This window comes from Pelobates fuscus, chromosome 2 (assembly GCF_036172605.1).
Source record: "Pelobates fuscus isolate aPelFus1 chromosome 2, aPelFus1.pri, whole genome shotgun sequence".
In the NCBI taxonomy this organism is placed as follows: domain Eukaryota; kingdom Metazoa; phylum Chordata; class Amphibia; order Anura; family Pelobatidae; genus Pelobates; species Pelobates fuscus.
This window is the reverse complement of record NC_086318.1, coordinates 63,194,490-63,207,080: the sequence shown is the minus strand read 5'-3', so window position 1 is coordinate 63,207,080 and position 12,591 is coordinate 63,194,490. Positions and strand designations below refer to the sequence as shown.

The window sequence follows — 12,591 nt, the reverse complement described above, 5'->3', positions numbered from 1 at the left end:
TATTACCATGAAAACATATCTTTATGTATATATATATCTTTGATGTGCTTTCAGTAATCAGTTGCTGAAAATACCACTTTATTCATGCATTTGTAAGTACAATTAGAAACAAGCCACCAACAGCATCCTCCTCCAGAAATTTAAAGGAAAATCACCTAACATTAGTTGAACAAATAACATTTGCTAAAGATATGGTCTTACCTCCTTTAGTCCAGGCAATAACCGGCTGAGGGTTACCTTGAGCTTCACAATGGAAATCAACTGTGTGGCCTTCAAAAACATTCCGATCTTGTGGAATGACTGTAAATTGTGGGACAGCTGTGGAGAATAAGTGGTTTATGAGAATACTGCTGGTTTTAGTTTAACAGACAATTACAATTTTTGATGTTAGGACTAGGTATCAAAGGTTTACTCAAATACAAAAAGAGGGAAATGGTGAACATAGCACTAACAAACCAAGATGACACTGTTTTCACAAAATTCAATTGTGTCCATATAGTACACTCAGGTATATGAAGGTAAACTTTTTGGTGAATCTGGAAAAGGCTTACAAAATTGAAACCTGGGTGGATGTAGAGGGAGAATGTGAAGGTGTACCGAACATGTCACTAGTCATATTTTAGTTAGCTAAGATTTAAATACCAACTTTTGCTTTTCATGTTAAGATGTAAATTCCCCTGATCTATCCATTATTGGCTACAGATGTATAAAAAAAGGCCACTACTCTAAAAAAAATACAGAAATATTATACGACTCCAGAAATACTGAAATTCCTCTGATATATACTACATACACTTTTAAAACATAAGGTTCTGGAAGAGAACCAGAAAATAATCTCTTCTGCCCGTGTAATGTTTTGTGGACCCAGGACATACTTGAAAACGAGAGAAATCTCAATGTACCTTTCCTGGTAAAATATTTTATAAATAAATAACTAACTAAATAAATAAATAAATAATGTGCATCCAGTAAAAACCTTTGTTTATGGTGAGAGGATGGAAGCAGGATAAGGTGGTCAGGCGTAGATATTTTTGTAATGTAATGATTTATGCCATGCATGTTCTCTTTACACACTTACTACAATTTAGATACCTTAAAGTTTAGTTTTATTAAAAAATAGCTTTTATATAACATATTGAAAAGCAAAAGATTAGGCTCACATAAATGTGAGACACAAGGATGTGAGAGGAGGTAGTGGACTTAGACCTAAAAATGTAACTACCCCCACAAGAGACACATTTAGGAGATTTGAAATTCCTACTTGTCTAAGATTAATGAGCCAGTATTATTGATGAGCCAGTATTATATCTGCCTACTCCGCTTAAATAAGTTGGTTTAACTACAAACACAATGTTAACAGAGGACACAGTGAACAGCAGCTCTGAAACATTCTTGTATAAGTACTTTACTGAAAAGGAAGGAAATCTACCACCCTCACATGAATTAGCTGCTCTAAATCACATCTAAATGTTTTAACACATAACACAAAAGTCTTCAAGTTTCCAAGTCTCGATGAATCACAGAATAAACGCCAAACGGCCATCAATTAGGTGGGAGGGAAATCTGCAGACTGGTGCCATTACCAAGACTGATACAACACCATTTTTTTCTCGTCTCAAATGTGTAAGTTTACTTATTTTTATGTACATTTTCAAGTCAATCCCTCCACTGGGAAACAATCTCAATAGTCCGTTGCCAACAGATTTGTTTTTGGACAGGAAACTATTCCCAGTATATTTACATACTGAAACTATAACTTTATTTCAACAAAATGTATCCTCTAATTAGCCACATTAAAAGATTTTCTCTATACGTATTGCCAAGTTTATCCTTATTGCTCATTCAGTAAAAATAAATAAATAAATACATTTTAAAAAAACAGGCTGTCCGGGGGCGGAGCCTGCGCTCGAGCTGAATGGCCGCATGAGGAACGAGCTCCCCGGCTGAAGGCTGAATCAGACAGCATAAACAGCGGCTATACAGCACAAAACCCCGCTAAACAACCCGGGCACCTATCATGTCACAACGAGGGTCCCGAAAAGCGGCAGAGGCAAAGGAGAAGCACTCCTTCTTCACGGCCAAACCGAATACTCCAAAAGCCACGGTGCAAGCGATCCAAGATGGCGACGGGAGTGAAGAGGAGGATGATCGCGACAGGCCTCAATCCCCTCAAAGCACTATCCGGATACACGGAGAACTGTTCCAGAAAATGCTGGACGACATGGCAAGCAAGATTCAAGCCACGGTACAGTCCGCTATTGCAGATCTCCGCTGCGACATCATGGAACTCGGAACCCGCACAGCCCACATGGAAGGCAAAATGGCGGATTTCGCCGAAGCCCACAGCCATTTAGCAGCAAAAATGGAGGAACTAGAAGACCGGATTGACAGACAAGAAATAAAAAATATGGATCTGGAAGATAGATCACGACGCCAGAACTTGCGGATAAGAGGGGTCCCTGAAGATGTCCCGCCGATGGAACTAATGGCGTACCTCACGGGACTGTTCCAAGCCATGGCCCCCGACGTACCACACAATATGTTTCTTATGGACAGAGCCCACAGAATAGCGAAACCCCAGCACTTACCTGCGTCCGCTACAAGAGATGTACTGACCAAGCTTCACTACTATCACGTCAAAGAGGCCCTTCTCCGGTTCAAGAGACCAGCTCAAGACCTCCCGGAAAAATATAAACACATACAAGTGTTTGCAGACCTCTCCGCAGAGACGCTCCGACGTCGGAGATCCTTCAGAGCTATCACCACAGAACTGCGGAATAAGAAAATACTATACCGCTGGGGCTTCCCGATAAAGCTACTAGTAGTGCATGAAGGTAAAACTCACGTGGTCTCGGACGAGGCGGCGGGCACCCGCCTGCTACGAAGCTGGGGCATTAACGTGGAAACGCCGGCTGAAAGGCCCAAAAGATCAGCGGACATTCAGCCAGAATGGCACACAGTCAAACACACCAAATCCTCCAAGACGCCAACGGACAACTGAAGGCGCTACGATGAGCCCTCCTGACCCACAATGATCCGAACCTCGACGAAGACCATCATGAACTTTTACGCTATAATGGTCCAAGCGAATAGTGCATTCATATGCACCATGGACTCTAGTCGGAGATGGGTAATATGACAGAACAATCCAACGGGTACTGGTTGTATTAACTGTATTTTTGTTCAATGGGACGTAATAATGGGGGATAACATATTCACCATGAGGGAAACCGGGAGAACAAGAAGGGAAAACGGGGGCGGATTACTGTAATCAGAGCGCAGCAAGATAGTATACCCGTTAAGGCCATTACAAAGCCTTATCAGGCCCGGGCCACAGCAATCCTGACTCCCTCTTAACAGCCATAGGGCACATAGTTGTTTCCCCCTCCCGTTTCAGAAAATATCCGACGGGCTTGCAGCATACTTGCGGAGAGCGCTGCACATACCAGGCCACATATTCGAAGCTAGCAGGTGGGACAGAGCATATACATGTCTGAGGTTCCAAACCGGTAGGGGTTTATATCCTACAAAAGCAGACAATCAATTACTTCAATTGCAATACAAATCAGAGCCAGAGGCTCGGGGGCACGGGTACCAGTGTAGCCGGCAAGCTGGACCTGGACCCCATCACCCCCTAGTAAGGTAGAGCTAGTGGGAGAACTAGCAGATTAAACTCAGAAATAGATACCATTAGGGTCTATTTGTTCCAGTTAAATTTATGTTTATGTTTATACTTGTGTATATATGTTAACTGTTTTTTTCATGTGGTCACGATAAACAACGCAGGAGCGACAATCTATAATGGGTTGATATGGGACAGAGGGGAGAGAACGTTCGTAGCAGGGAACTCACACATAGGTATTTCCAAAATGGGAACCTGCAGCAGTCATATAGAGAATATAAGGGCTATTTTTAATGAACACACAAGCCCCAGCCATCTACAGAGGACCCACCTTAAGGGCGTCCCACAAAATTTACATAGGACACAGGTTTATGTCACCGCGCTCACGCACCGTCAACATTCAGTATGAAACTTTACTCCCTTAACACACAGGGTCTGAATATCCCGTACAAAAGGCATGTTTTGGACAGAGAACTTAAAAAGACACAAGCTGATGTGGTTTACCTGCAGGAGACCCACTTCAGAACAGACGCACACCCGAAACTGAACCCACGCCTATATCCTCACCAACTTCACGCCACTACAAACCAGAAATCCAGAGGGGTCTCTATACTCCTGAGTAAGGACCTCACAGTAATATCACACAGCCACATCCTAGACCCTGGGGGTAGATACATAATCTGGCAATGCTCCATAAACGACGCAGACTACACATTAGTAAACGTTTACTCACCTAACACCAACCAGAGAAATTTCCTACACGGTGTTCTCACCAGGGTAGAAAAGGTGAGAAAGGGCACCCTCTTGCTATGCGGTGACTTTAATCACGTATTTGATCCTTTGTGGGACTCCACTAGACCATCCTCCTCTCCAAATTATAGCTCCCTAAAAAAACAAAGCAAAGCCCTCAGAAATCTAGTGTCAACGTTTGGTCTTAGAGACGTGTGGAGAGCCCTCCACCCAGGGGAAAGGACATACTCACATCATTCGAGAGTACATAACACATACTCTAGAATAGACGGTTGTCTCATGCACGACTCCGCTATGTCCATAATATTAGACTGTGAAATCTCAGCAATAAATTGGTCAGACCATGCACCAGTGACACTAACGGTCGCCAACAGTTACGACTACAAACATAGGAACCCGTGGCGTCTCAATGAACACTTGCTAAACGACACACAATTCTGTACACAAATGGAGGGGGAACTAAAACAATATTTTAACACGAACTGCACATCAGTTCAAAACCCCCACTCACTCTGGTTGGCACATAAGGCGGTGATGAGGGGCACATTAATTAGTAGAGCCTCTTACATTAAGAGACAAGCCGAAAAAGAACTATCACAATGTAGTCAGCAATTGGAGAAGCTCCATAGAGTTAATCAAACAAAGCCATCGCAAGAATGTAAACAGAAGATAGTATCCCTACAAAACAAACTCAATGGGTTTAGACTTCAAAAGTTTGGGTTCATGCTAAAAAGGTTAAAATCACATTCATATGTACAAGGCAACAAAGCGAGCAAACTTCTAGCCCACCACCTAAGGGAAAAACAGCAACAAACTCGCATAGCCCACATAATAAATAAAGATGGACATAAACTTCACATGCCCACCGAAATTTGCAAAGAGTTCGCGCAGTGCTACGGCCAGCTCTATAACCTCAAAGACGACCCCAACACCCCAAACCCCACGACATCAGGCATACAAGCCTATCTAAAGGAGATCCCCTTACCCTCCCTGACTGACACCCAAAAAACAGCACTAGCAGCCCCTTTCACAGAACAAGAAATATTAGAATGCATTGACTCCCTCCCCACAGGGAAAGCCCCGGGTCCAGATGGCTACACAAATGCCTATTACGCAAAGTTTAAGCACCTCCTAGCTCCCTATCTCGCCACAGTATTCAACCATGCACAACGCACAGGAGCCTTCCCCCCGGAATTCCTAGCAGCTAGAGTGATAACCCTCCCGAAACCTGGCAAGCCTCCAACAGTCTGCCAGAACTTTCGCCCAATTTCCCTATTGAACTCAGACACCAAACTATATGCAAAAATACTAGCCACCCGACTTAAGAGCATTCTCCCCTCTATTATCTCGGACGACCAAGTGGGATTTGTACATGGGAGACAGGGGTCGGACAACACACGGAAAGTAGTAGACATCTTCCAAACTATACACACGGACCGGACTCAGGGGCTAATAGTCTCTCTCGACGCGGAGAAAGCATTCGACAGACTGAATTGGCTTTTCCTAGACGCTGTTCTGACGAAATTTGACTTCCCCCACGAATACCAGGTGGCGATTAAGGCCCTGTACAGCTCCCCAAATGCCTCAGTATCCACATCAGGGTTTCAGTCCGCCCCGTTCACCATAACAAATGGGACACGTCAGGGTTGTCCCCTGTCTCCTCTCCTTTATGTCCTTGCCCTTGAACCACTGGCGGAGGCGATCAGACGCAATCCTAACATTCATGGTATAATGATTGGCGAGCGGGAGTATAAACTCAATCTATTTGCGGACGATGTCCTGTTGACTCTGGCTCAACCGAACATATCACTCCCAAACCTACAGAAAGAAATACAAAACTATAGCACCCACTCCTACTATAAACTCAACGTTAACAAGACACAAGCAATGGGAATAGGCATAGAGGGCGATACCATGGAGCGTCTACGTAAGGCGTTCAAATATGACTGGAGACAGGACTTCCTCACCTTCTTAGGCATAAAGTTGACGAAATCCCCCAACTCTCTGTTTGCAACAAACTATCAAAAACTATTCAATGAGATAGAATCTATACTAAAATCTTGGGAAGGGAAATACATAACATGGGTGGGCCGCTGTGCAGCTATAAAAATGGTGATACTCCCAAAGTTACTATATTTATTCCGCACACTACAAATTAATATTCCCGCAAAATTCCTCAAAGCCCTGCAGACAACCCTGTTGAGATTTAGCTGGCAGCACAGGAAACCGAGGGTTCCATGGAAACTTCTATCCCGCACGATCCGAGACGGAGGTCTGGGATTCCCGGACGTTCGAGAATATCACAGGGCCACACACCTAGCCAACATCATTGGGTGCCACACGCAGCCTCACGCCCCACAATGGGTGGCTCTAGAATCCCACAGACTAGGAGGGAAACATCTCCCTTATTATCTATGGGTGCCAAAAGATCTACGCCCCTGCACCCCCAACATATTGCCGACCACCAGACTGATGCTATCTACTTGGGATAAACACAGATTCAGGGTGTGCTCGACATCCCATTGGTCCCCAGCGACACCCCTGAGGACCCTTCACATTCTGAACCCTTCGTTCAATTTTAAGGTATGGGCGGCAAACAATATAACCCACCTGTACCAGGTAACAAACCGAGGAGCTCTTAAAAGCTTCCCAGACTTGAAAACAGAGTTCCATGTCCCACAATCAGCACACTTTTCGTATCTACAGATGTACCACACACTTAAAGTGAAAAACACCCATACAGAGGGACAGTTGGGGTGCCACAGATGTCGAGGTTCGAACACAAATGTTTAAAAATACAGCAGCAGAAAAAAAACCTCTCATTCTGTTACTCCACACTCATAGAAGAACCGCAAACACAACTTTGGGGGTTCCAAAGGGAATGGCACAAAGATCTTGATAGGGTCCTGTCAGATCAAGAGTGGGAAAGGGCCTTTACAGCTCATAAGGGTTTATCAGCCTGTGCCTCACACCTAGAGCTGTCAAGGAAACTTTTATACAGGTGGCACCTGACCCCCAACAAATTGTCCAAAATGTACAACACATCAAATGATAGATGTTGGAGATGCCGGGGAGCCACAGGGGACACAATTCATATATGGTGGAGGTGCCCACAGATCCAACTTTTTTGGGAGAAGGTAGCAGACGTAGTTACGCGAAGTACAGGGAGCCATATCCCACGCACCATAGAAACGTACCTGCTACACATCTTACCACTTGATCTGCCGAAACCAACACGTACACTGTCGTTCCTCATACTAATAGCAGCGGCGACGCTGATAGCAAGAAACTGGAAGTCAGTAACGATACCAACGACAGGGGAACTGATACACCTCACATCCACAAACGTGGACTACGAACAGTACACAACGACTCAGTCACGTACAGGATGCACCAAGTCCCAAATGTACGACTTATGGCAAACATTCAAACATGACTCCATTATATCCAAGAGTGTCAAAGCGTATGTCCCCACCTAAGCATGATAAGACAGAGCACTTTGACAAGCTCAAATACGGGGCCTGGCCTGCCCAATATTCAAGGCAGATCGGGAGACTAAATGGTTAATGGAAGGCAATAAGTTGGACTGGTAGCAGCACACCCACATAGACAACGCAGTCACGACACCCCAAATAGCTGTCGCATGATTCATATCATACAGACCATATGTTGTTAGTTTAATCGGTTAGATGTATATAGTTTAAGTGTAGAATGTTTTATCAATAAAACTGTATGTTGTATCGAAATGGAGACAGAACATAAATGGGCTACCAGCCTTGCTAAACATGGTTGCGGAGGCTGAAAATATGTTAACACCTGAAAATGTACTGCCCCCTAAAGCATGAATCATATGACTATGTACCTAATCTATGTAATCAACATTGATATCCCCTCCCCCTCTCTTACTTCTGTATCCCTAAGTGCATTTAATCTCTGCAAAACATACAATAAAAATTGTTGATTATGAAAAAAAAACAGGCTGTCCCGCATTTAACATGCAGTAAGTCTCTTTCTGTGGCATCATGGAGGATTCAACTAACAAACTTTTTTTTTTTATTACAAGAAACTGATGAAATGCTGCTTGAAATGAGCTTGTATAGTCACTGGCCAACTCTTTGAACTGCTGTCACCCTGCAGTTAGAATAAACTCTTGGAACAACATTTTCTGAACACAAATACATAAATAGACAAATAAAAAAAATCCTGCTAATTAAAATATTCTTTCAAAAAAAGTATCTTTTTTTGCCATGAGCTTTACTGTCACATTATTGCTTAAGCATAGAAACAGTTACAATTTGAAAGAACAAGCATCATAACTACCTGACTGCACTATAGTTTTAAACTTCTTAACCAGGGTCCGATGGATGCTGCTTGTCTCTGGGAGGAGCTTTGATTAGATCTCCCCAACTTAGCTCTGCAGTACAGGGTGGTTCCGCTCATTGACCAAGATCATCAGCTGATAGCTCTTAGCCAATGAGCTAAGACCTGCACTACTGCTATTTTCTCAGTGAAGAGAGTTTTGGGCTGCAGTGGAGGTAGGAAGCAGCACCCATAGCAGTTATGCTGCTCTGAATGTTTTTTTAACATAAGTTTTAAAATAATAATACTATTGCTTTCCCTTTACAAACAGTACAGTGGTATGGTAATACAGTAATGTGTGTATGCATTTGCACATTGTTTGGTTTTGGTTGGTAATACAGTACATAGAATTAATTTTGAGAAATAAGTTGTCTCAACATCCCATAAACCCAAATCTGAATGTAATGCTTACATTGGACAATAATAAAACCCGTTGAGTGAATGGTGTCAACACTGTTTGTTGCAAAACATGTGTATTCTCCTCCATCCTCTTGGTTAACATTTTGAATATACAGGCCACCTGATGGGGTAATAGTGATACGAGGGTCATTTGGCAATGGGGATCTGTCTCCTCTTGTCCATGTGATGCGCGGATGGGGTTGACCTGCAGCACTGCATTCCAAAGTTACGCTTTCACCAACCAACACTTCTGTGTTTTGGGGCTGAATTACAAAACTGGGCCGAGCTGAAGTGACAAAAAAAAAAAAGAATGCAAACAAAACTATAAACAAGCAATTAACTAGATTATAACAGATATATACATACAAACATACAAAAAAAATAATACTAACATATATATATATATATATATATATATATATATATATATATATATATATATATATATATGTATATATTTATAGACACACATGTATGCATACACATTTTAAAAAATTATTTTATACATTTTTGTTGTAGATTTTTTTAGTTCATAGAAGAATGATTTTTGGGAAGAGTGTTTTGATCGTATGCTTAACTGTACAATATATGTAGTTATTAGTATTGCTGTACAAATGCCCTTGAGATAGGAAGTCTTTTTGTAGGTCTGCACCCTTTTTCTAGTTAAAATTGACTGCCAGGGACTGTACAAAATACTACATTTAGCAGCAGTTCTGTTAAGAATATAATCCTTTGAGACTTTCATGTTTTCTAAAGACTTCCATATTTTCTCAAGCATTACCAAAATGTCTAACAAATGCATACTTGTGTACTCCGCATTACCACAACTGCTAAGTTCCATGCTGCAACCATTTATATCATTACCAAATATATACCACATAAAATGTTACTGATTATACCAATGGCCCGAATGGATGGAGTACATGAACAGACCTTTTAGCATTCTTGAAACCCTTACAATTTTCATAGCATTATCAAATCTTTTAGACGGTAGTTGTTTTTACGTTTAGACACATTATTCTAGAAAAGGTCTTGCAAGTGTACAGTGATGTAGCACCACCATCTCTCTTTCCCTTCTTCCTTCTCTTTACTATGAGCTCCATAATATCACGCATGAGGCTGCAAAATGCGAAGACAGTGCTTCTTGTGGCTATCTGCATACCTAAAAAATAGCAATGTTCTACATTGTCCCAGAAAGGCACAGTTTCTATGCGCCAAAACCAATACATTAACCCCTTAAGGACCAAACTTCTGGAATAAAAGGGAATCATGACGTGTCAGACACGTCATGTGTCCTTAAGGGGTTAAGATGTAGTGGTTTTGATGCTTAGATTGTCTATCTAATAATGTATTTCTTACATAATAATTATTGTCTATTTATGATCTTGAATATATAAGACAGACAAAATGTATTCCTAAGTTACATACCTGGGGTTCCATAGTATCGGAGAGTCACTTCATGTGTTTTCACTTCCCCAGCAATATTTTTTGCCATGCACTGGTAAACTCCCTGATCAGTCTCTTGAGTGTTCTGAATCATCAATGTTCCATCTTCTAAGAGATTTAGTCTTGAATCATCTTTCATACTCAACTCATTTCTGTGTAAATAGGCAAATATTAAACTTCTTAAAAACCATAACAAATACAGAAGTTTATTGCCTAAGCTTATTCCATAACGCAAGATGAAAACTAGCTCATGTAGGCTTCATTTTGAGATATTTGGTACGATAAAAATTCAACAAACCATAAAATTGCAAAATATATTGCATTGATTTTTTTTTAGTATTAGAATGCATTGGTTGTGCCTGTACTCTGGGTCTTTTATGATGTCTTCCTTGGAGAAGTGAATAGAAATTTCTATGCATTTCCGTTTGCTGTTAAACTACGTGAAGTCACAGCCAAGCCCAGTAACACATATTGAAAATCCATGCTTCTTCTCTGTGGTGTTTTTGGTCCTATACAACAAGTTTTCCAGCAAAACCTTTAGCTCTACATAGCTCCAGCAAAATGCAGCACTGGATTGGAATGTATTTGCTAAATTAAATCATAATGATATAGCACAGTTTCTAACAGCTTTAAGTTGCAAGTTATGAAACAGATATATTATGCAAGCAGTGTTTAGCTTACTAGAGACTTATCAGAGTCTGATGTTTATCATGAATAATAGGGCTTTTAAGCACATTTTCCTCGTTCCAGGTTTACAGAGAAACCATTCGATATGATATGCAGTTTGTGTAATAGACATTGATATATGAAGAAACACAAATCCGACATCGAAAATCATTTGTTACTTATGTTACTTTTAGCACAATTTGCTTAATTGTATATGCAATTTTAATTTAAATTATTATGAAGCTCTAGATAAACATGGAAGGTTTTAGAACGTTATTTTATTCTCAAACTTTTAAACATTGTATACAGAACATATTACGTATAAAAATGCTAAATATAGGATGATGTTATTGTCATATTTCTCCATCATCCGCTATAATGAATATGAGGGTAGAGTCTGAATCTGACAATCAAAAGTATTATTTGTGTTTTATTTTGCCCAAAGATATACAACCCATTAAGGCATCTCGAAAGCAGTACAGAAGGAAATATACCACTTTAAGGACATAAATAGCATATTTATACAATTTTTTTTTTTTCGGGCATTGTGAAGGACAATGCATTTGGTAAATATGGCGAAGAATAAAATCCAAACAAGATCTAGGAAGGATTGAGTTTTAGAACGCAATGTGACCTAAATTTTTTCAAAGAAAGTAAGAAAAAAAAAATCCTTAGAATAAAGTAATGCATCTGTTATTAAATTTAAAGGCTTTAAAGTTGTTGTTTTTTTTCTTGTGAATGGGAACGTCATAAGGACCACACGTAAATGATGTTGGTATGGATTTAAAGCATAACTCATCCACAGATATTTGAACAAAAATACTTTGTGTGTTACCGAATTGCTACACAGAGAGTCTACGCTAAATGTACACAGGCTATATAATAATATTATTACTGTACACTGTATTAAAATGCTCAGATTTCACTTCCCTTCGAGTTTCAGGATTACTCAAAAAAGTTAATCTTATTAACCTCAAGAGCAGAAGATGAAAGAAGCAAAAATTGGAAAAGACCTTGCTTCCCACTGACTCTACAGGAAACCTTTTTCTTATTCTATAATTCAATTAACTCTTTCATCAACGCAGATCAAGGTAATATGCAGATTAATAGTGAAATTGACATCTATGAAGATTGTAGTAGACTTGTAAAGAACATGCCCTATTTGTACTTCTAGTTAACTTAGCATAAACACTTTCCAAACTGTTGTTTTAATTTTAAACATACTTGTTTCGAAGCCATATGATTTCTGGTTTGGGATTGCCTTCAGCCCTGCACGTAAAGTACACAGTGTTCCCAAAGGTAACATCCACATCTTGTGGCTCTGATGTAATCCTTGGCCTCTCTGTATC

At 40.6% G+C, this 12,591-nt stretch overlaps 1 protein-coding gene across 2 annotated transcripts in view; it reads right to left on the bottom strand.

The window, feature by feature from the left end:
* Window positions 1-12,591, bottom strand: part of PXDN (peroxidasin) — a 139,500-nt gene that overhangs the window by 37,471 nt on the left and 89,438 nt on the right. For both annotated transcript variants that reach the window (XM_063442210.1, XM_063442211.1), the window contains 4 exons: window positions 12,467-12,584; window positions 10,559-10,728; window positions 9,144-9,416; window positions 202-318 (listed from right to left, as the gene is read on the bottom strand). In XM_063442210.1, the coding sequence (XP_063298280.1) occupies window positions 202-318; window positions 9,144-9,416; window positions 10,559-10,728; window positions 12,467-12,584 (678 nt within the window). The remainder of the gene's footprint in view (window positions 1-201; window positions 319-9,143; window positions 9,417-10,558; window positions 10,729-12,466; window positions 12,585-12,591) is intronic.